This window comes from Neophocaena asiaeorientalis, unplaced genomic scaffold (assembly GCF_003031525.2).
Source record: "Neophocaena asiaeorientalis asiaeorientalis breed wild unplaced genomic scaffold, Neophocaena_asiaeorientalis_V1.1 scaffold91, whole genome shotgun sequence".
NCBI classification, from domain to species: domain Eukaryota; kingdom Metazoa; phylum Chordata; class Mammalia; order Artiodactyla; family Phocoenidae; genus Neophocaena; species Neophocaena asiaeorientalis.
In genome coordinates, this window is record NW_020173198.1 from 1,726,629 (window position 1) to 1,750,068 (window position 23,440).

At 53.1% G+C, this 23,440-nt stretch overlaps 2 protein-coding genes and 1 long non-coding RNA gene across 3 annotated transcripts in view; 2 read left to right on the top strand and 1 right to left on the bottom strand.

Annotated features, from left to right (window-relative positions):
- The window catches only part of MVP (major vault protein), a 23,430-nt gene extending 14,247 nt beyond the window's left edge, over positions 1-9,183 (top strand). Inside the window, exons 6-15 of the mRNA XM_024744288.1 lie at positions 799-893; positions 1,136-1,372; positions 3,092-3,373; positions 4,228-4,472; positions 4,557-4,754; positions 5,925-6,311; positions 7,066-7,182; positions 7,379-7,505; positions 8,026-8,214; positions 8,918-9,183. Coding sequence (XP_024600056.1) covers positions 799-893; positions 1,136-1,372; positions 3,092-3,373; positions 4,228-4,472; positions 4,557-4,754; positions 5,925-6,311; positions 7,066-7,182; positions 7,379-7,505; positions 8,026-8,214; positions 8,918-9,136 — 2,096 coding nt within the window. The 3' untranslated portion in view covers positions 9,137-9,183. The remainder of the gene's footprint in view (positions 1-798; positions 894-1,135; positions 1,373-3,091; positions 3,374-4,227; positions 4,473-4,556; positions 4,755-5,924; positions 6,312-7,065; positions 7,183-7,378; positions 7,506-8,025; positions 8,215-8,917) is intronic.
- Positions 9,184-15,773: 6,590 nt separating this feature from the next.
- Positions 15,774-19,570, bottom strand: CDIPT (CDP-diacylglycerol--inositol 3-phosphatidyltransferase). Its single transcript, XM_024744557.1, has 6 exons — positions 19,131-19,570; positions 18,897-19,031; positions 18,060-18,213; positions 17,537-17,618; positions 16,862-16,943; positions 15,774-16,742 (listed from the first exon to the last, which is right to left on the bottom strand). The coding sequence occupies exons 1-6, from the start codon at positions 19,171-19,173 to the stop codon at positions 16,597-16,599; spliced, it is 642 nt and encodes a 213-aa protein (XP_024600325.1). The 5' UTR covers positions 19,174-19,570; the 3' UTR covers positions 15,774-16,596.
- A 282-nt stretch (positions 19,571-19,852) lies between these two features.
- LOC112399356 (uncharacterized) lies at positions 19,853-22,448 on the top strand. The gene is made up of 3 exons (XR_003003203.1): positions 19,853-19,911; positions 20,515-20,714; positions 22,164-22,448. It is a non-coding gene; the product is annotated as an uncharacterized LOC112399356 (long non-coding RNA).
- The last annotated feature ends 992 nt before the right edge of the window (positions 22,449-23,440 follow it).

Below are 23,440 nucleotides of genomic sequence, written 5' to 3' on the forward strand. Positions count from 1 at the left end.
GTTTGGGGGTAGCCACTTGTAGCCTGGAGGAAATGCTTCCCTGGTATCTCTTGCCAGCTGTTCTGGGCTGCCCCCTGCTGCTTCCCCCCACCCCCTTCAGGAGGCTCTACCGGGATCCTGTGATCACGATCAAGCTAACATGGCTTTTCCTTCCCCCCAACCCTTTACCATGAGCTGGGGGCAGCGGCCATGTCTGTTTCTAGGTCAACAAAGCAGGTGTTCATATACAACTAGCAATTGTGTTTGACAAACGTGATGTATTAACTGAGGTCTTCACAAAGGCTGTGCTTACTGAGCCAGATGCGGTTCAAATGCTTTACAAACGGCAACTTCTTTAGTCCTCCAACAACCTTGAGGTACCACAACTCCCATTTTCCATATGACATCACTGAGGCCTGGGTTTATGGCCAGGAAGGGCCAGACTGGAACTTTTGCCCCGGCACTCTTGCTTCTCCAGTAGGCTCAATGACCTCTGCAGCTATAATAGAGGCAGTTCTGCCCATTTTAGGGGAAGGAAAAAAGTTGGTCTTTGGAGCTTAGAGAAGGCCTAGCAGAGTATTGGAAGGGCTTTTTTTTTTTTTTTTTTTTTTTTTAAATCTTTCTGGGGTAGGGATTGGTTTTCCTCTGGCCTCAAAAAAGGAAAACAATGACTCCTGTCAGGCCTTGAGCATAGGGGCAGTGGCATCTCAAAGTGGCCCACAAAGTTCTGTGGGTCCCCTGTTGTCTAGGCTGCAGGAAGGGGCAGCTGGGGAACAGGCTGGGTGACCTTTGACCCTTACCTCTCTGCCCCTGGCCCAGGAGAAGAATGGCTGGTCCGTTCCGTGGGTGCGTACCTTCCCGCAGTGTTTGAGGAGGTTCTCGATGTGGTGGATGCTGTGATCCTTACGGAAAAGGTTTGTGCTCTGGAGGACCCTGGGTGGGAGACTCTCAGAGTGGCAGAGAATGGTGTCAGAAAATGTGAAAATAAGATCACCTGAGGAGTGTCCTGGGTCACCTGAAAGGGTTTAAGAATTCCTCTTGGATTGGTAGACACTGTCACTTAGACCTGGATCATTTAGTGGCCAGTAGGGTTCCCAGATCCCCCAAGGAAGTTAGAGGTGGGTTTATTCAAACCCCCCGACATCTCGCTCTACAGACAGCCCTGCATCTCCGGGCGCGACAGAACTTCCGAGACTTCAGGGGAGTGACCCGCTGCTCTGGGGAGGAGTGGCTGGTGACCACGCAGGACACAGACGCCCACGTACCAGATGTCTATGAGGAGGTGATGGGGGTCGTGTCCATCACCACCTTGGGTCCCCACAACTACTGTGTGATTCTCGACCCGGTGGGACCAGATGGCAAGAACCAGCTGGGGCAAAAGCGTGTGGTCAAGGTGAGTGTCTCCACGTCACCCAGAGGTGAATGCCTTTGGAGTGGCCTAAGGCCCTTGGACTCCAGTCCCTGCCCTCCTCCCACCCTCGGTACATGTTCTAGAAACACCAAGCTTGTTTGGGCTGCCTCTGTGCACACTTGTCTCTATCCCTTGAGACACTGTCTCATTGATCTTTCTGGCATCCCTGACCTGAGGTCACACATGGCCTCTCTCGTGAGTGCCTCCCTGGCCCTGCACTGTGTCTGTAAACCTGGAAACTCTCTCTAATATTTCACATCCCTCTGTTCTGGAAACTTTGTCATCCTGCATCAAACAAATCTCTTGGTTTACCCTTCTCCGCATCCTCTACCTCATCCCCTCTCTGAACTATATGTGGGACTAGCAGGGCTGGGCAGACCTTTCCTGTGAAGATCGTAGATATTTTAGGCTCTGTGAGCCACATGGTCTCTGTTGCAACTACTCAACTCTGCTGTTGTGACGTGAAAGCAGCGTAGACGGCTTGTAAACGAACCACTGCCGCTGTGTTCCTGTAACATTTTATTTGCAAAAACAGGAGGTAGAATAAATGGGAACGACCCATCAGTCTATCAGCTGATGAATGGATGAAAAATATGGTGTATCCATACAATGGAATATCAGTCAAAAGAATGATAGGTAATCTTTCTGGGGTCGAGGGCACTCATGTTCTTGAAATAATTCAAAAATGTAAAAATCAAAAATGAAGTTCTAATGTGTGCTACAACATAGACAAACTTGACAGCGCCACGCTAGGCAATAGAAGCCAGACGTGAAAGACCACACAGCGTATGATTCCGTTCACGTGCAATGTCCAGAGTAGGTCAGTCCATGCGTCGTGGGTGGGGTGGGGCTGGGCAGTAACTGCTACTGTGTGTATAGGGTTTCTTTTCAGGACGACGATGTTCTGGGGTTAGGGAGTAGTGATGTTGGGCAGCTCTGGATATACCAAAACAACTGAATTGTATACTTTAAACAGGTGTATTTTATAATATGTGGGTTATATCAAATATATATATACACATATATGTATTTATATTATATATTAAAAATAGGCAGCAGGCCAGATTTGGCCCAAAGATCAGAGATTACCAACTCTGGACTACACCATCCCAAGGCAACAAAGCATGGGAGAAATAAAGCAATAATAGGTTAATTCTTAACTATTGAGCTTGTGAGAACCCAGACCTTGACAGTTTACAGAACTTTTCAGGGCAGGTTTTTTGTTTGTTTCTTAATTTATTAATGTATTTATTTATGGCAGCATTGGGTCTTTGTTGCTGCACACGGGCTTCTCATTGCGGTGGCTTCTCTTGGTTGTGGAGCACGGGCTCTAGGCGCATGGGCTTCAGTAGTTGTGGCATGCGGGCTCAGTAGTTGTGGCTCACAGGCTTAGTTGCTCCGCGGCATGTGGAATCTTCCTGGGCCAGGGCTTGAACCCGTGTCCCCTGCATTGGCAGGCGGATTCTTAACCACTGCGCCACCAGGGAAGTCCCAGGGCAGGTTTGACCAGATCTACAGGCATTTGTAGAGTGCCTCAAAGTCTAGATAATGATTCATTGTATGACGTAAGGGTGGGGAGGGTGCTTTTGGGGGCTCCTGTCCTCAGCACAAGCCCATGGTCACATGGAGCTGAAGGAGGTACCATCAGAGGCACCCACAGCCCTGGGTGGCGACTGCTCCTGACCCGCTTCTCCCCACTAGGGAGAGAAGTCTTTCTTCCTCCAGCCCGGGGAGAAGCTGGAACGAGGCATCCAGAACGTATACGTGCTGTCGGAACAGCAGGGGCTGCTACTGAGGGCCCTGCGGCCCCTGGAGGAGGGGGAGGGCGAGGAGAAGGTCTCCCACCAGGCGGGGGATCGCTGGCTCATCCGTGGACCCCTGGAGTACGTGCCACCTGCCAAGGTGGAGGTGGTAGAAGAGCGTCAGGCCATCCCGCTGGATGAGAACGAGGGCATCTATGTGCAGGACGTCAAAACCGGAAGGGTAAGCACTGAGGGATGGGCGCCATCGCTGCCATGTGGCCCTGGTGGTGGCTTGGTCTGGGCAAGTGGGTGATGCTGGTGGGGAGATGCATGGTGGAGGTGACAGAAGGGATTCAACAGTGTCGCTAGTAGCATCCAAGCCAGCCGGCTGCTAAATGTGAGGGCATTCTCTGGAGTTTTTGCCTTCCCTTTGTCTTAAATATCTAATTTCAAATGTTAGAGCTCTCAAGCAAGAAGATGAACCAGATTTCAGGATGGAAACTTAGTCCCCAGTGCAGATCTGGCTTCCGGCATAAAGGTCTGACTGGGATGTGGCCTAGGAACAGTAAGACCTGACCTCCCTCCCATACCCTTTTCCTGGTGGAATCCCTCCTCTCTGCCTCTCACCTAGACCTTGATCTTGGTCAGACCTAGGACCACATCTCCAACCTCTTTAAGAATCCAACCTACAAGCAGAGCTCAGAATCCTAGGAAATGTTAATGTGTGCTACCTAGTTCCTAGGATTGCATCTGTCCCTGGGATGCCCTCCAGGCTGCCCCATGAAGGAAGATTCCAGAAGAAATAATATCGGGAACTTACTATACGTCAAATTCTTGACGCTAGACATGTGAGATGTCATTCATTCCTCTACCCTGTGAGGTTGCCACTATCAGGTCCATTTTGCACACGGGTGAGAGAGCTGCCTGAGGTGACGGAACTTGCAGAGTGAACTTGAACGCAGCCTCCTTCCAGAGACCACATTTAACCACGATGCTGTCCTACCTCCTGGACCAGTTCCGCTTTAGGGATGCTGGGTAGGACTCTTCCCCTCCTCCCTTTGCCGGTGACATTCCTCCTCGTCTTGCTCTCTCGAGGTGCGGGCTGTGATCGGGAGCACCTACATGCTGACCCAGGATGAAGTCCTGTGGGAGAAGGAGCTGCCTCCAGGGGTGGAGGGGCTGCTGAACAAGGGGCAGGACCCTCTGGCGGACAGGGGTGAGAAAGAGACATGCAAGACTCCTAGGCCCTCCGCTCCCCGGAACAAGACCCACGTGGTCAGCTACCGTGTACCCCACAATGCCGCGGTGCAGGTGTACGACTACCGGGAGAAGAAAGCCCGGTGAGCGGCGGCCTGGGGGCTGCGTCGTGTGGGGCTGCGGCGGGAGGGCCTCTCCGGGCCTCTGACTCCCGGCTCCCTCTGCAGCGTGGTCTTTGGGCCAGAGCTGGTGTCGCTGGGTCCCGAGGAGCAGTTCACGGTGTTGTCCCTCTCAGCTGGGCGACCCAAGTGTCCCCACGCCCGCCGCGTGCTCTGCCTGCTGCTGGGGCCTGACTTCTTCACGGACATCATCACCATCGAAACCGCAGACCACGCCAGGCTCCAGCTGCAGCTTGCCTACAACTGGTAAGGGGTAGAGGGGAGGGCCAGGGCCCCTGCTGGTGCAGCCCCGGGGGCACCCTGAAGAGAAGAGATGCCGCCTCGAGTGCTGAGCTCACAATCAGGGCAGAACGCCTGACTCCAAGCCACGGTCAAGGAGGAAACCCAGGGGTTCATGCAAATCCAGTCTGACGCCCAGGGGGAGCGACAGGAAAGATGAGGGCTCACCTGGGGGTAGAATGTGGGGGGAAACGGCAGGAGGACACTCCTCAGCTAAACTCCTAGCGTGACTTCAGCCAAACGTGTAACTACAAGGTTTAAAAAGATGAATCAAACCCAACTGGTGGGAGTGGCCGGGTGGTCAAGAGCAAGTACTCTGAGGCTGATGGGTGTGCTAGCTGTGGGCCTGGGCAAGTATTGGGTGCTTTCCTCAGTTTCCCAGTCTGTCAAATGACATTAAGGACATAACCATCAACCTACTGGGGCTGTGGAAAGGATGCTGTGAGAATTGGAACTGTGACCAGCCCATAGTTAGAGCTCAAATGACAGTGAGGAGAATTGGGGTGGGGGAGATAAGTCAGATGCAGAAGCAGTGCTCAACAACTCCCAAGCACGCGTTTCTCACCTCTTGGCTGAGTGGCCAGGACTGTGACAAAGGCAGATGGGCACTGATATCTTTGGGGGCACAGACCCTGGAGCCACACTGCCTGGGTTCAACTTTCTGGCTTGGCACCTGTTGTGTGACTTCGGGTCTGTCGCTTAACCCCTCTGGACCTCTATTTCCTTATCTATGATGGGGGTAATACTCATTCCTACCTCATAGGGCAGCTAAGCAAATAAAATGGGAACATGTAAGTTTCTTAGGACTTCACCTGACACATAGCAGATGCTAGTTAGCGTTCTCTATCGTGAGACCCTTCCCAACCACAGAAGGTGGGTGTCAGTGTCCTTTTTTTTTTTTTTGTGGTACGTGGGCCTCTCACTGTTGTGGCCTCTCCCGCTGCGGAGCACAGGCTCCGGACGCGCAGGCTCAGCGGCCATGGCTCACAGGCCTAGCCGCTCCGCGGCACGTGGGATCTTCCCGGACCAGTGCACGGACCCATGTCCCCTGTCCGGCAGGCGGACTCTCAACCACTGTGCCACCAGGGAAGCCCTCAGTGTCCTTTTTGAAGGTGAGAGAGTTGTCTTTGCTCACAGGCACTTTGAGCTGAGTGACCGGAAGGACCCCCAAGAGACGGCCAAGCTCTTCTCAGTGCCCGACTTCGTGGGTGATGCCTGCAAGGCCATTGCGTCCCGGGTGCGAGGGGCCGTGGCCTCTGTCACCTTTGATGACTTCCATAAGAACTCGGCCCGCATCATTCGCACTGCTGTCTTTGGCTTTGAGACACCAGAAACCAAGGGTTCTGACAGCATGGCCCTGCCCCAGCCCCGGGACCGGGCTGTCTTCCCCCAAAATGGGCTGGTGGTCAGCAGTGTGGACGTGCAGTCGGTGGAGCCCGTGGACCAGAGGACCCGGGACGCCCTGCAGCGCAGCGTCCAGCTGGCCATTGAGATCACCACCAACTCCCAGGAAGCGGCTGCCAAGTGAGTGAGGCCTGGGGGCCTGGCTCTCCACGATGCCCACTGTGGGCCCGACCTCTCCAGGGTCCCTGTCTCTAGCCTGCTGCCAGGACCTGGGTAACACGGCACCCTGGTGGTCAGCCTGCTGTCCTCCTTACCCAGAAGATAGCCTGGGCTACTTAAGGTGGGAATAGATGCCACCCCTGCTTCTGTAGCTTCTCACCTTGCTTGTGCTGGAACCCAGATTCGTATCTGTGGCCCTCCAGGCACTCTGGGGTCCAGCCTAGCCTCCCCCTCCTCACCTTCCAGCCTTCTCCCCAGGCTCACATGCTCCAGGCCCACCAGCTCCTTTCTGCTCTTCAGGGTGGGAACTCAGCACTGGCTGTTCCCTCTGGCCAGAATGTTCTCTCCTCCTTCTGGCCTCCAAAGGTCACCTCGTCGGAGAGCCCTTTTCTTTTTTACCCCAACTGAAGCAGCACCCTCTTTGCCCAGTCATGTTACTGTAGCACCCATTTTTCAAGGAGATTGTCACTGTCTGAAATCATCCCCGTTTACTTGTCCTTTTTTCCCCACTGGAAAGTAACTCGTGTGAAAGCAGGAGTCGCGGTCACAGCCACGTGCCCCTGCGCCTAGAATCGCACTTGGCTTGCACAGTGCACGTGCTGTGCTTTCATTTGCACGTCAAGGGCCTCCCATGGGCCAGTGGTCCCTGCCCTTGGAGCGCCTGTTCCAGCTCTGGCCCCATGCCAGCGTCTTACCTATCCCCTCTCCCACCCAGGCACGAGGCTCAGAGACTAGAACAAGAAGCCCGCGGCCGGCTTGAGAGACAGAAGATCTTAGACCAATCAGAAGCTGAAAAAGCTCGCAGGGAGCTCTTGGAGCTGGAGGCTCTGAGGTGGGTGCAGAACTAGAAGAAAAGATGGCAGGGGGTCTCGGAAGAGCAGCTGATGGGAGGGGTGTGTGTGTGTGCGTGCGCGCGTGTGTGTGCGTCCGTGCGCAGGTGTCCTCGTGCTGCTGTGGCATAAGTCAAGGGCAGAGGAGGGCAGGGCTGGGCTTCCTCCTGGGTCTCTCTGACGCTGCGCCGTCTCCAGCACCGCAGTGGAGAGCACTGGGACCGCCAAGGCAGAGGCTGAGTCCCGAGCAGAGGCGGCGCGCATTGAGGGAGAAGGCGCCGTGCTCCAGGCCAAGCTCAAGGCAGAGGCCTTGGCCATTGAGACGGTGAGTGGGGGAGATGCCCGTGGAACTGTGTGGCCTTGGGGTCTGGAAGAAACCCGATCGCTGCGGTCCCTGAAGCCACGTGGGAAACCAAGTACCCTAACAGAAAGCCCTGTCCAAATATTTTGTGGTTTACAAAGTCTTTTGCCCTATGTCAATTCACTCAATACCTGCTTTGAAGGTGAGGATGATTACACCCATCTTACAGACACGTGCTCCAACACTGGCCCACTTTATGCTAGGTATTGCCTGTGTTTTACATGCAAGATCTTATTTAATGCTTGAAATCCCATTAAGGGTAGGAGTTCTCTCCATCTTACAGAGGAGGGCACCGAGGCTTGAATTAAGGGGCTCCCAGGGTCACTAGCTAAAAGGTGGCATAGCCAGGGTTCACCCCTAACTGATGGTAAGTTTACCATTCCATCCCCTCCATCTGAATTCCCTCAGGCTTGCTGGCTGGGGCACTTGCTGGACATGTCCAGGGGCCACACGATGAAAAGAATGCTGGCTTTTCCCCTTCCAGGAGGCTGAGCTCCAGCGAGTAAAGAAAGTGCGAGAGCTCGAACTGATCTATGCCCGGGCCCAGCTGGAGCTGGAGGTGAGCAAGGCCCAGCAGCTGGCTGAGGTAGAGGTGAAGAAGTTCAAGCAGATGACAGAGGCCCTGGGTCCCAGCACCATCAGGGACCTTGCTGTGGCAGGACCGGAGATGCAGGTGAGGTGGGGGGAGAGTGCAGGCATGGGTGTGTGTGTGTATGTCTTTGTGTGTATGTCTTGGGACCATATTTGGAACCAAGAAGGCAGAGCCGGGGAGGCAAACACAACACCTAGAAAAATGTCAGGGACAGAGGGGCGAGGGGAGGTGGCGACATGGACTGTCTCTGTATCCCATGTCATTTGAGCATGGTGTCCTATCAGGCACAGTCCTAGACTCAGCAGTGAGTGGGAGCTCCTGCGAGAGCAGTAAACTGATGGGACATCAGTCTATGACAAGCCCTTCGAAAGAAGTCAACAGGGTGATATGGTGAAGGGGGAGGTGACATGTCAAGTTAGCTGGGGAAGGAGGGCCCCTCTGAAGAGGGGATACTTAAGTGCTCTGTAGCGTCGACAAGAGCTTCCCAGGAGAGGGTCCAAGTGCAAAGAATGAAACCTGGTGCATTTAAGGAACAGGAAGGACTGGACGGCTGCAACCTGGCTGAAAGCTCCCAGAGCTTTCAGGCCCGCGAGGCCTGGGAGGGGATGCAACCCTCAGGCTCCCCTTATGTTCCTTGCTTGTCACTGACTAGTCCTATGAGGATGGCTTGGGCTACAATGTCAGACCAGAGAGGGGGGCAGCCCACCCTGGAGAGGTGGCCGAGGGGATGATAAGAAGGGACCAGGGTCTGACTATCTTTTCGTCTGCCTCTTGCTCCTTCCAGGTAAAACTGCTCCAGAGCCTGGGCCTAAAATCAGCCCTCATCACCGATGGCTCTGCCCCCATCAACCTCTTCAACACAGCTTTGGGTCTGCTGGGGCTCGGGTCTGAGGCCCAGCCCACAACCAAGAAGGCAGCTTCGGCGCCCAGTGCCCAAGAGGGCTTGCTTCTCCCCTCCACTGCTGGCCCTCTAACTCTTGGAAGCAACCAGGTCATGCCTTAGCTCCCTACTGCACTGCCAAATAAAACTGACACTTCTGGGCATTTAAACCCTCTTCTGTTGCCATAAGTCCGCATCACAAGGGAGTTTAATGGTGGTGGGGAAGAGATACCCCTGAAATCTTGATAATTACTAGAGGCTACCCTCATCTGTAAAGTGGAGCGGAAACTGAGGCAGGAAGAAGACTAACCCAGTCAGGCTGATGGGAGTGTGGGCCCCAAATCTGGCTCAACAGCCAGACCATCCTTTCGGCAGTCAGCTTTCCTAGACGCCAGCTGGGGGAGATGATGCCACAGGTGAGAGGATGGGCCTGTACCCCTTGGGATGGTTCCTGTGCCATCTCTTCCCACTGCCCTTTCGTCCCAGACCCCAGCTTGGCCTGGGAGTTCTGGAGTCTTAACCCTCTGGCTGTGGGTGTATCCATCCTGGCTTCCCCGCCTCCAGCACTTGGGAGGCTTTCTCTGGCGCCACCTGCTGGTTGAATCACACACCTGCACGTGGTGTCTGTGCATGTGTCCCTTCTCGGATCGGGGTGTCAGATCTGAGAGGAAGTTACTGCACCAGGGCCATAGGAACTGGAGCACCTCCCTGGGCTTCTGAATTGGGGTCTTCGGAGCATTGAGGAAGGGGTGCCCCCTTCTCACCCTCCCCCATGACCAGTGAGGAGCCCTTATTTGGGGGACGGATCCAGGTACAATCAGTCTGGGCACACAAATGGAGGCTGCAGGGTGCACCAGCCCTCCCACCCAGGTACAGCTGTAGGTGCCAGGCCTGCCTGGTCTCTGCTGAGGAAGCAAAAAAGTCTCGGGGTAGAGAGAGAAGCTTGGGTGTACTAGCTGTGCAACGAGAATGCAACCTCCCTGATCTTTTCCTCATCTGTGAAATGGGCCAGCAGTTCCCCTCCTAAGCAGGGTTGAAGCTTTTTTAGGGTCTTATTCCTTTTCCCCCACTGGGCCCTGGCCCCATGAGCTCTTGTCTCCTTCCAGCTCGAGTTGCATTGGTGACCAGTAGCTCCACTCAAGTCTGAGCTGGTTGGGGCAGGGGGCTGTCTTTAGCCCACAGCACTTGGTGGTGCCATCTCAGTGTGGATGGAATAGGCAAAGGGGTCAGCTCATCCACCCCTGCTCCCTACAAATCCCCTACATCTTCCCTTAGGAGAGGTAACTGATTTAAAGCTCTTCATCTGGTACCTGGCATGTGCTAAGTGTTGTGTTAGCACTGTTTATAGCCAAGCGCCTCTGGGGATAAGTGACAGCAGGTAAGGTTGCCCATGGAGGGTAAGTTCCTTCCTGTCTCAGCCATGGCTCCCGTGGCCATCCTTTGACCTTGTCATTACTAATAACCACAGCACCTCTGAAATCAACTCCTGCCGCCTCATCCTCGCCTTCCAACAAATCTTCCTCCGACTCCAGGCTTCAGTGACCTTGTTCTCAACCACTTTCTCAACGTTGAACCCCACACCCCTTTCCTTTCAATCTTGCCCAGCTTAGATTTTGTCGTCTGTTGTGTAATTCACTCACTCTCAGTCAAAACCTCCCTCAGAACAGGGAACCCTCCTACGCTGTTGGTGGGAATGTAAGTTGGCGAAGCCACTATGGAGAACAGTTTGGAGGTTCCTCAGAAACTAAAAACAGAATTAACCTGTGGTCCAGCAATCGCACTCCTGGGCATATATCCAGACAAAAATATAATTCAAAAAGCTACATGCACCCCTATGTCCCTAGCAGCGCTATGCACAATAGCCAAGGCATGGAAGCAACCTGAATGTCCATCAACAGGTGATTGGATAAAAAGGTGTGGTCCGTATATACAATGGAATACTACTCTGCCATAAAAAAGAGTGAAATGCCATTTGCAGCAACATGGATGCAACTAGAGATTATCATAAGTGAAGTCAGTAAGAGAAAGACAAATACCATACGATATCACTTATATGTGGAATCTAAAATAGGACACAAACGAACCTATGAAACAGAAACAGACTCATGGACACAGAACAGACTTGTGGTTGCCAAGGGGGAGGGGGTTGGGGAGGGATGGTGTGTGAGGTTGGGGGTAGCAGATGTAAGCTTTTATATACAGGATGTATAAACAAGGTCTTGCTGTATAGCACAGAGAACGGTATTCAATATCCTATGATAAACCATAATGGAGAAGAATTTTAAGAGAATGCATCTATATGTATAACTGAATCGCTTTGCTGTACAGCAGAAATTAACATCATATTGATTCAGAGCTGCCTGTGAAGCACAAGCCACAGGGGAGGACTCAGCTGCAGGGAACAGCAGCGCAGCTCTGGGGGCCACGGAAGAAGTACAGAAACCAGGCTTCACGGACTACACAGTTTTGCCTAGATCTGCCCCTACACGGAGCAGCCAGGAATAATTTCAAGACCACATAAGGGCTGAGTTTTGAGTGCTGGCAGATCCCCGCTGACATCCCACTGAGGATGTTTGATTGTCCCCCTGTATTCCAAACCAGATGTCTTTGGATGGCAATCTCCTTTCTCTCACCCTGGGGTGGCCAGAGGGGAAGCTGGATTAGATGTAGGGGGGCAATAGGGTAAAGGTTTAAAAAATTATATTCCATGACTGATTGCCTAAGATTATGTATGAGGAGTGATCATAAGTAATGAGAGCTAGAAAAATAAAAATGAATCAACTATACTTCAATTAAAAAAAAAACCTCCCTCACTCCTCGCCTCTTCCCCACCCCACGATGCTCAGTGGAAAAAGCCCCATCCCGACTTGAACCAGCTACTGCCCCCTCCACCCTCCCTGACCAGCTGCGTGTTCCTGGAGGAAGAACACCCCACCTACTGACTGATCTCATTTGAAACTCACGGCAACGAATCTCGAGAGACCTAACGGCTTCTGATTCTGCTTGTCTAGCTTGCGTGAGATCCCCTTCAGAACAGCTGTTCACACCCCCTCTCCTCTCCACCTCCCACACCCCTGCCCACTTTCTCTCACCTCTTTGAGAAAATAGAAGCACATGGGGCAGGAAGGCCCTTTCCAGCATCACATGTAACAAACGACCCCATCTGGACTCTGTCGTCCCTCCTCTTCCCACTGAGGACGTGTCCCGCTGACCCCAGCTCGCCCCCTTTTCCTCAGGTCCTCAGGGTCCACTCCTCCGTCCCCACCTCCTTTCTCTCCTGCACCATCTGCTTCTCCCTGTCTCCTGGATCGGTGTCGCCAGTATATAAACATGCTCTGCTCCCTCCCATGGAGAACCACCTCTCTCAGCCCTACATTCCCTCCAGCTGCCACATGTCCTCCCTCACGGCCAAAGTCCTCAGTTTCCCTGCCTCACCTCTCATTATCTCCTCAAACCACTCCAATTAGCTTGTCTCCACCCCTTGCTTCGTGGAAATGGCTCTGTTCGGCATCACCAGTGATGTCCTTGTTGCTAAACCCAGCAGTTAGGTCCTCTCGTTCAGCCTCTCCCATCATTCAGCACAGTTGGCCACCCCTCTTCCACCCCAGGCTCCCATGACCTAGCCTGCTGCGCTTTTCTATCCACATCCCTGGCTGTGTCTCAGTCTCCTTGGCCAGCTCTACTTTCTCTGCTCAGCCGCTAAATATGAATCACTCTGAGCCTTGTTTTTTTTCGGCCATGCCGGGCGGCTTGTGAGATCTTTGTTCCTTCACCAAGGATTGAACTCAGGCCCTCAGCAGTGAGAGCGCGGAGTCCTGACCACTGGACTGCCGGGGAATTCCCAGAGCCTTGTTCTCTTACTCAGCTACATTCTTGGCCAGTCTCATGGCTTTATATTCAAAAATCCATTTCTCCATCCCTGATCTCACCCCTGAGCTCTAAGCTCATTTCCAATTGATGACTTGACGTCTCCACATAGATCTCCAATGGCCATTGGGCTTGGCCACATATATGACCTATTCAGGCCAATGAAATCTAAAAGGGAGTGACATCACCATCCTTCTTCCTTGTCCATGTCAACCAGCAATATTCAAATATTGGCCTGGGTCCCACAGAAAAATGTCCAAGCAGAGCCACAGTTGACCTGCAATAGACATGCAGCAGGAGGGAGAAATGTTTGCTGTATTAAGTAACTGAGATTTGGCGGGGGAGCAGAGGGGGAGTGTTACCACAGCATAATCTAGCCTATCCTGACTACATGTACCTCATAAAGTTGTGAAATCCAATAAGATAATAGAAGCTTTTTGCATGAAGACAGGTTTTCACTGTCTCCCCAGCACTTATTGTATAGTGGGGGAGACAAGACATACCTCTGTGGTTGGAAAACGGGCCTTGCTGGAAATATAGTGGAGTTCCAGCTCACACCAGAGCCCAATTCTCAGTCAGTCCCTTGGTACCAAATTTATCCTTGAAGTTCCCTTAAATTGCCCATTAAATACAGAATGGTGTGACGTGTGCTGAAGATGAACACAGACTGTTTTCCTCCAGCACTGGAGCAAATGGCTTTTCTTTGGTTGAATACCAAATAAATTGATTTGTTGAAGTACGCCTTGTACAAGAAAAGTTTGTCTTTAAACAGCAAAACCACACTCTATATGGTAAGACACTGCCTACCAAATCTATCTGCTCTTCCTCCTAGTCCCACAACTAATCTCTTTCCCAACCTCCCCTGCATGTAGATGTGGCCACGTGGCTTGAGTTGCAGCCAATGCAGCGGGAGTGGCAGTAGCACGTGCCAATTCCCTGCCTTCCCATAAACCAGCCTCGTGCAGTCCTCCAGGTGCACCTCTGCCTGCACGAGATGAAGGCAAGCAGAGTGCTCTGTGTGTTGAAAATCACAGAACCGTAAGTCGGGAGGAGCCTGAGTCCCTGAATCTCTGCTTCAGGAGTTCCCAGTCAGGAGCTCCTGATTAGGCCTTAACATGAGTTAAAAATAATCTATCTTGGGACTTCCCTGGAGGCGCAGTGGTTAAGAATCTGCCTGGCAATGCAGGGGACACGCGTTTGAGCCCTGGTCCCGGAAGATCCCACATGCCGTGGAGCAACCAAGCCCGTGTGCCAAAACTACTGAGTTTGCGCTCTACAGCCCACAAGCCACAACTACTGAGCCCGCGTGTCACAACTACTGAGCCCGCGCACCTAGAGCCTGGGCTCTGCAACAAGAGAAGCCACTGCAATGAGAAACTGCAACTAGAGAAAAAGCCCACGTGCAGTAAAATAAATAAATTAAAAAAAAAAAGATATTGTTACGCCAAGGCTGCACTATTGTCTCTTGACATCTCCTCCCTTGTTTCCCCTTCTCTGATTAGCAACTGTTTGAACCTGCCCTTTGGAACTCAGGGAAGGTCACGGAGGCTGAATGAAGCCTATTTCCTACAAACAAGAAACAGGAGACACGGAAAGGATTTGTACCTGGGAGCCCCACAGGGTCCTGCTGGGTTTCATTAGCGGACCAGCAAATATAAAAAATGAATTTTAAAATACAGAATACGTGTAGACGTGAAGAATTTATTTAGACACAGAATCAGTGAGTAGCAGTGGTTGCCTCTGGGGAGAACTGGGAGCTTGAAGTGGCAGACTTGTCCTTTTGTAATGCCTGCAATTTACTATTTTTACGTGTGAATAACTTACCTATTATTTTGAAAGATTCCTTCAGCGCCTCCATGTGGCCCTCAGGGTGAAGTCCAAAAGCCCTCCTGGGTTCCTCAGACTGCCACAGGCTTCCACCCCACCTCTCTTCAGCTCTCCAGCCACCAACCCCCAGTGCTCCGCGTTCCGGCAAATCAATCCGCTTCCTTTCGGCACCTGCTCAGGGCGCTCTCTGGCCTCCCAGCTCCCTCAGCTGAGAACCAATCCTCTCCTCTGCACTAACCCTTCCCGCCCCAATTACTATTACCAGTTTTCTACTTAAGACACCCAAAGCACTACAGCACATTCTAACCCTATCCCCCAACAAGCACCTCCCTAACTGCATCATCTCCTTCCTGGCTATCCTGCGGCCTCCTTTCCACTGAATCCCCTGGGCCTAGAGCAGTGGAGGCTCAAAACACATCTTTTTTTTTTTCCTTTGGCAGTGGCACACGGCTTGTGGGATTTTAGTTCCCTGACCAGGGATCCAATCTGTGCCCCCTGCAGCGCAAGCGTGGAGCCCTAACCAATGGACAGCCAGGGAAGTCCCTCAATACACATCGGATAAATTTCAGCCCTCTCAGACATGAGGCCCTCTCGGCTAAACTATTCCAAGGATAAAATAAGTAACATCTGCAAAGAAGCCCCAGCACAGGGTCTGGCATATGGTAGGCTCAATGCAGTCTTAAAAAGAAAGCTGGTGCCAGACAGCTTTCTGCTCAGATAGCAGGGATAGCTGTCAGGGACAGATGCCTGGAACAATGTCTCCTATGATAAGTACCCCAAAAAATGTTTAAGAGGGAACAGTGATTCTCAGTGTAACTGGGAAGAAGAATCAATCAGCTGGAGTTTATTAAAACTTCAGACTCCTGGGGCCATCCCTAGAATTTCCAACTCTGAAAGTCTGGCACAGGGTCCAAGAAGCTGAATTTTCAAGAAATATCCCACAGGTGGTCTAAGGACCACATTCTGAGAAACCAACCGATCTATTTGTGAGTATTTAAGCCGCTACGATATGTCAGGTCAAGGTTAATCTTCTTTGTAGGGATAGAGAAAGAACAAGAAGAGTCTGTGCCCTCGTGGAGTTTACATTTTAGTGAGGGTAGAAAATATCAGGTACACAAGTAAAGGTAGACAGCCAGTGACAGTGTCGGAAAGAAAATAAAGCAGGTGGGCGGAGGACATGGAATGCGCTTGGGTGGCAGGGAGGGGATCTCTCTGAGGTCACTGAGGAATGACAGGAAGGAGCCAGCCAGTAAACTACTGCGGCCAAAGTATCCAGATAGATCCTCATTTCCCCCCAAGCTCCCCTCGACCCAGGCCCTGGTCCAAGACTATCTCAAAGGAAACCAAGTCCAGAACAGTGATGCTCCTGCCTTTATAATCAAGGCTTTCGGAGCCAGGACAGAGATTGCAATGGGGATCTCGACAGCACCTTCTCTCTGGGCCATGGAACCCACAGGCTTCCTCTGTCTAGCCAAGGGCAGAGGTCTGAACCCCTGCCTTTTGGGAAACCTGGCCCCTGCCCCACCTCCCTTACTCAAGTGTCCCTAAGGTCTCAGCCAAGCCAGGTCCCAGGGCTGAGCCAGCAGGTGTGACTATGCCCGATCCTCAGACAGCTCTCTTCGGCCCCGGGAGCACGGCCCGTGTGGGTGGGGCCTCCTGAGCATCCTTCCTGATTTGAAGTCCAGGTCCCTGGAGATCACAGGGGTGGGACTGGTCCCCAGGATTACAGAGAACATGACATCACCAAAGAGGCTGGTCCCCCTCCCCAGCAGGCTGGACAACACATTGGGAAGACATGTGCCTGGGACCTCCTAGGAGGGACAGGGGTGCCGCGTGGCACAGTGAGACTCCCAGGGCAGGTGGGTAGCCAGGGGCTGGAGGTTCCAGGATCACTTCTTCTTGGCACGATCTGCTGCGTCCAGGGCAGCCATGTTGCGGGCGGCTGTGATCAGGTGGATGACACTGATGAGGGACTTGAGCAAGGCAATAGGGGCTGTGATCCAGAGGCCCATTCGGAAAAGACCTACAGAGCCAACTGTGGGAAGGGAGCAGGGGCGATACAGAGAAAACAGGATGCGGGTGAGGGAGGGGCCTTTGACTCCCCGGGCAGGCCCGACCCCCTCCCACCCTCCTGCCCAGCCCCTCATCTCCTACCTAAAGGTCCCTCGGAGAAATTGAACAGGTAGAGGAGGCAGTAGAAGAGCTCATTTCCAGCACACAGGGTAAACAGAGCGGGCTGCACAGACAGCAAAAAGGCTGCTTAAGCAAGAGGGTAGGGTAGTGCCCCCGATCCCCCAACTAAGGGCCGGGGGGCCAGGAACTGTACTGGAGAAAGAGGGGTGCAGGGCGGTACAGGTAGGATGTGGGTGGGCATAGGGGGAACAGGGCAGATCAGGGAACCTGCCCAAGGCCCTTCACCCTCCCCTTCCACACGGAGCTGTGGGCAGCACTCACCACAAGGTTACGAACCAACAGGAAGATACCAACAGGAAGATATTTTTACCGGGCTACCCCCTTGAAGCCCTGGGCCTTACCTGGAGGTGTTACACCCTCGAGCCTCGAGTGTAAAGACTACACTCCTTCTCACAGCCTAAGGCCTTTTAAGAGCTGGCTCTGCACACCTCTCTGGCTTCTTCCTCCCTCCCTCTCCCCTCAAGCCACTCCGTTCCTTCTCCCTGGGCGCACCTGGGCCTCAGGCCCACTTGCTTTCTCCAGCAATTCACAGGGCTCAGCCCAGGAGCCCTTCCCACCAATCCCACCCGGGGCCCAGGGCTCAGCCCAGGACTTGCCCGTAAGCTAAGTGAATAGGGAGGGGCAGCAAATGCTCACTCTGGAGGTGTAGTAGATGCGAAGCACTGGATTTCCAGACAGGTCAATCACCTTGTGACTTTCACTGCCTCGGGCCACAGAACTTGGGGAGAAAGTAGGCGGAATCCATGAGCTTTCATTACTACGAATGCCCACCTAATCCACATTTCAACCCACACAAAGTAGGTACTGAGGTTGCCTCTGTTGAACAGAGGAGGGACTGGGGCACAGCTGAGGACCACTGTCTTGCCCGAAGTCACACTACCTAGCTGCGTAGCTGGGGGAAGAATCAGGATTCAAAAGCCTCATGCCCCTTCCCCAGGGATGTTAACTCTTTGGAATCCTCAGAAGGGTTTTAGGGATTACTTAATCCAACCGTAAAACAGGACTGACGCTAATTCAGAGAAGATTTGCCCAGGGTCCTTCAACAAAGCAGAGCTAAAAAGGAGACCTCCCAAGAAGCCTGAAGACACCTCCCATATGGTCTCACCCCTCCCCACTGTAGTGTCTTCTTCAACCGGTCGACACCCCCAGAGTCACTGACCTGTGGAGGTGCAGCCAGTGGCTGGCAACGTCCAAGCTCATGCTGAGCTGGAAAAGAAGGGTGGCGCGAGGGTACAGCAGGGCCAGGTTGACCAGCAGACACATTGTGGAGCACCGGTCTGTCAGCATGTCCAGCATGGCCCCAAATCGGGTTCCTGAAAAATGGCAACTATTAGGTGGATGGGGGCTGTAAGGGGGCAATGCATCTGTGACAGAGGCCATATTTAGTGTATCACTCCAATGCAGAGCCTAAGAGAGAAAAGGCCCACAATCCACTGCCTGGGGAGGAAAGCAGACTGCTATCGCTGGAGTATGAAGGTCAAAAGGCAAGGGTCACCGTATCATAAAACAAGGAAGCATGGCAGTGTAGAGAAAACAGTGTAGAAGGGAGTGAGAAAGCTAGCATGGGAAGTCTTAGAGGTGGGTCTGAAGAACAGATTAAAAAAAGTAATCATCTCTCCAGAAACCATCTCCCTTCCCTCTCCATCCTCCCTCTAAACATGCTTTCTGGAATCCTTATGGCTTGTGCCCGGCATACAGCAGATGCCCCCAAAACACCTGTTGAATGGATTTTTATTCAGAGAGGCCTCCAGCACTTGCACTGCCATGCTGGGTCTTGGTATCCCACACCCCTCGCTATCAATGAGTTCTTCTCCACAGCGAGCTTAAATCCCTTCTGCTACAAAATCAGGCCATTCTGTTCTGCTTTCTACAGAGATGGGAATGACAGGGCCCTCTGATTCCCGAGTACCCGCCTACCCCGAGGTCCTAAGGCAGCAGGAAAAGGGGGCAGAGGGTTGTTGGGTCTCAAGGCTGGCTGAGAAAAGGTGTCTGTCACCTTGATTAAGGGCTCGAGCGGCGTGTCCATCGAAAGCGTCCAGAAGTCCGCTGAGCAGGTAGAAGGAGGAGGCCGTGAGAGGGCAGCAGGGCATGAAGTAGAAAGAAATGATGGCGAAGACAATCCGGGCATAACCTTGGGATTGAGACGGCAGGGGGAGACAGGGCAGGATCAGGGAGCCTGCCCAAGGTCTCTAGCCCTCCCGTTCGGCCCGGAGCCGCGGGTAGCACTCACCGATGAGGTTAGGCACAAACAGGAAGATATTTTCGCCTGGCATCGCGCAGGTCCCCTGGCCGCCCTGGGCCTTATCTGGAGGTGCCAGCTCTCTCCCAGCTCCGGCGGAAGGCTCACCCTCCAGCCCGGCTCATCGGCCGCGCCCACTGCGCGCAGGTCCCCGCTGCCCCTGCCAGGTCCCAGATGTTAAAGCTCTTTGCCTGCCGTAGCATGGGCCGACACAGCTGTGCGTGGGGCACAGAGGACGCGCACACCCAGCCCTTCCCCTGAGCAGACGCTGGCCTCCGCCTGCCCCGCCGGCTCTCCTGCCTCCAGCTGCGGCCCCTGCTCCTCCAGCTGTGCTTAGCTTCCGGAACCTGCTCTTCAGGGTTCGTCCTTGCAAAATTGGAGAAAGGAAGAAGAGGCTTAAGAAATGGCTGCGTCCCCTTTAAGACCTGCCCGCTTCCTTTTCCTTTTCTTCCCTCCTCCCCTTTCCATCGGTTCGTACCAAAGTACAGAGGGAGGAGAGGGGGGCAAAGAACCATCAACGCTGAGCAAAGGAAGGAACTTAAAAGGAGAGGTCAAAAGAGAAGGAGGCCTAGGTAAATGTCTCTACTTTCCTTTCTGCGGAGGATATGACTCCTGAAGACAAAGATAAGGAGAAAAGATCCCGCCCTCCCGATTCTTTGCACCCCCGAGAGGCCAGGTTATTTGGCACAGCCCACACTTTTTCTTCCCCGCCCCCTCTCTCTGCCCCCATTTGCTCTCACAGGCTCCAGGCAAAAAGATGACAGCCAGAGAGGTTGGAGGGCGGCCTCGGGTGGGGTTGCTTCTCGCGTGCCCCTAGTGGTGGGAGGGTTAGGTGCCAGGCTCCACCTTGATCTTCCCAAGTTTCTCAAGGCCACTGGCGCGGGGGTCACTGCCCCCAAGGAGGGACCTAAAGGGGGTGGAGGAGAGGCCGGAGGAGCGAATGCGACAAGCTGGGAAAATGCCCTCCCAGCTTTGGTTCTAGAATCCCTACTCTCCCTAAGGTGCTGCTGAACCTCCGCAGAAGCCAAGGTTTTTATAGCAACGGGTAGCGGCGCCGCTCCCGGTTCCCCTCTTTCCAACCTTCCTCCCCAGCTCCCAAGTCCCCTGTCCCCCGGCCCATAAAAGGGCTCCTTATAGACCTCCCCGTCTCCCCTCCTGCCGAGTAGCCCAAGATTTCGACCCATCTGCCAGGTCGGGGGCGGCAAGTGGTCTGCCTTGTCTTGGGAAAGGTCTTGGGTGGGAAGAAGGGAAGAGAGGCCCCTGCTGGGCGAATTGAGGGCGGCGGGAGGCGGGTGTTGTGGGAGTCCCACCTCCTCCCTCCCCCAGGAAGACTTAAGGCAACGATTTCTTTTCTTTTCTTTTTTCTTTTTTTCAGAGAGAGAACTGACACAGTTCTTCAAGGCCGCGGAGAATGTTGGTGTGTTGGGTTTGGGAGAAGTGGGCTGGTTTCTCAGCCTAACCTGAGCTTCCGCTGTCCCCAGGGGGATGGCATCCACTGCTACCAGGAATGTGGAGAAAATGGGCAGCGGGCAATCCCAAGCCACAGACTCTGCAGCCTGCTTGGGTGGAGGTCCGGTGAGCATTGGAGAGGAGTTCTTGGGGTGGGGGTGAAGTGAAGTGGAGAGCTCCTAGGCTTAGGGCACTGAGACCGCCAGCCTGGAAACTCTAGCCTCAACCCTGAGCCCAGAGCCCCCAGCACTACGCCCCTGAGGTCCCCAAAGGCTGCCCTCCACTTCCAGGACCTTCCAGGCCAAATTGCAAGACCCAGCCGTCCAATACCAGACTCCTTAGACCCAGAGCCCCCAGCCGGGGAGCCTCCAGACCCAGGACTCCCATGTAGGAACTCCCAGGCTGAGCCCCTCTGACTTTCCCTTTTCCAGAAGGTTTCCCATTCTGAGGAATTCCTGACACAGATCAACACAGAACTCACTGACGAGGCCTTGTTTGTCGCTGCCTACCACATGAATCCTGTGCCCATCAAAGAAAAACAGACACAAGACCAAGGGACTCAGATATCCAAACACGGTGAACCCCACGCCAGGACCCTTCTGTCCGGAGACCCTCCAATACCACTAGTTCCAGTCCCTGCTTCCAGTTATGCCAGCCTCCTCATTCTTCCTGGGGCGTGGCAGGCACGCTCCCGCCTTTGGACAGATTATGTGTGAGGGGCCCCTGGGAACTCCAGGTGGAAATGCTCTGTAGACAGTTGGGAATATGGCTTCAGAACTCAGTGGCAAGGTCTGGGCTGGTGATAGAGATCTGATCTAGGAGGAAGTTGGCAGTTGAAGGGTGTGCAGTTGCCCTGGTGGGGGGTGGGGTGGGGGGATGGAGGGTTGTGCAGAGTGAGAAAGGCGAGGGGCGCTGAGGATGGAGCCTTGGAGAACCTCTCCAAGTAAGGGGTTGGCAGAGGAGGAGAGAGGGGTTCATGAAGATGGTAGAGAAGGAACTGACAGCAATGTTTATTTTTTTTAATGACTTTTTAAATTTTATTTATTTATTTTTGGCTGTGTTGGGTCTTCGTTGCTGCACACGGGCTTTCTCTAGTTGCAGCGAGCGGGGGCTACTCTTCGTTGTGGTGTGCGGACTTCTCATTTCAGTGGCTTCTCTTGTTGCGGGGCACGGGCTCTAGGCGCGCGGGCTTCATTCGTTGTGGCACACGGACTCAGTAGTTGCGGCTCGCAGGCTCTAGAGCGCAGGCTTAGTTGCTCCGCGGCATGTGGGATCTTCCCGGACCAGGCATCTAACCCGTGTCCCCCGCATTGGTAGGCGGTTTCTCAACCAGTGCACCACCAGGGAAGTCTCAGCAAATGTTTATTGAGTGTCTGTTATGAATAGGGAATGATGGGTAGATTTGTGGATGGATGGAAAGAGAACGGTGGGTGGATGGATAGATGGATAGGTGGGGAATGGTGGATGGATAAATAGATGGATGGGGGATATGGGTTGGATGGATAGGTGAAGGATGGAAAGATAAAAAGACATGAACCTTGAATCTAAAGTCAAAAGACTCTTATTCTTTTCTAGGGAGCTCTGCCTAGCAACTTGACATCTGGAGGATGATCCCAACTCTGGTGCTGCTCTTGGCCTCTCGTGCCCTCTCCCCACTCTGTTCCTCTAGAACATGCACCAAAGCTCCTCTTTCACAACTCATTCAACAGTTTGGTTTTGGGGCGATTCCTGGTCATGAGCAACATCACCCCTGAAGCCTCCAAAGGGTTCTGGAACCATCACACACCTCTCCACCCTCAGCTAGAAAGGACACCACCAGAAATCAAAAACTTTAATAAAGTGACAGAGATCCTTCCTTCCTCTCAGGCTGGGCAGTGCTCTCTGTGGGGTGATGTGGGAGGAGTGCCCCTCCCCACTTTTGCCAGATATGTGGGCATGTTATTTATTTATTTCCTATTCCTTTTTTTTAAAATCATCTTTATTGGAGTATAATTGTTTTACAATATTCCTATTCCTTTTTTTTTTTTTTAACATCTATTGGAGTATAATTGCTTTACAGTGGGGTGTTAAGTTTCTTGGGCATATTATTGGAATGGCTTTTTTTTCTTTTTGAGTGATTTTTCTTTTTTAATTTTTTTTTTTTCACAGCACCACATGGCATGTGGGATCTTACTTCCCAGACCAGGGATCAAACCGGCACCCTCTGCAGTGGAAATGCGGAGTCTTAACCACTGGACCACCAGGGAATTCCCCTGGAATGGCTTTTTTTTTTTTTTTTAATAAATTTATTTATTTATTTATTTATCTACTTATGGCTGTGTTGGGGCTACTCTTCGTTGTGGTATGCAGGCTTCGCATTGCAGTGGCTTCTCTTGTTGTGGAGCACGGGCTCTAGGCGCACGGGCTCAGTAGTTGTGGCACGCGGGCTCTAGGGCACAGGCTCAGTAGTTGTAGTGCACGGGCTTATTGCTCCACAGCATATGGGATCTTCCTGGACCAGGGCTCGAACCCGTGTCCCCTGCATTGGCAGGTGGATTCTTAACCACTGTGCCACCAGGGAAGCCCCTGGAATGGCTTTAATTCAGGCAGATATCAACCTATTCTCCATCAACCTGTTGGCAGAGATGAGTTCATGGGTCCAGATCCAGCCTCCCAGCCAAACTCCAGCACCTTAAGGTGCCTGTGGCATCTGAGAGGGTCCACCTTTGCTTCTGAGGAGCCCCTCTGGCCACCAGTGTCAGTGTTGAGGTCTCCCCTCCACGTTTTGGAGCCGCATGGCTATGGAACATATCATGCCTGTTACTAACCAGAAGGCAGTGCAGTAGGCTTTGTGACGTTTGCATTTAAATCCC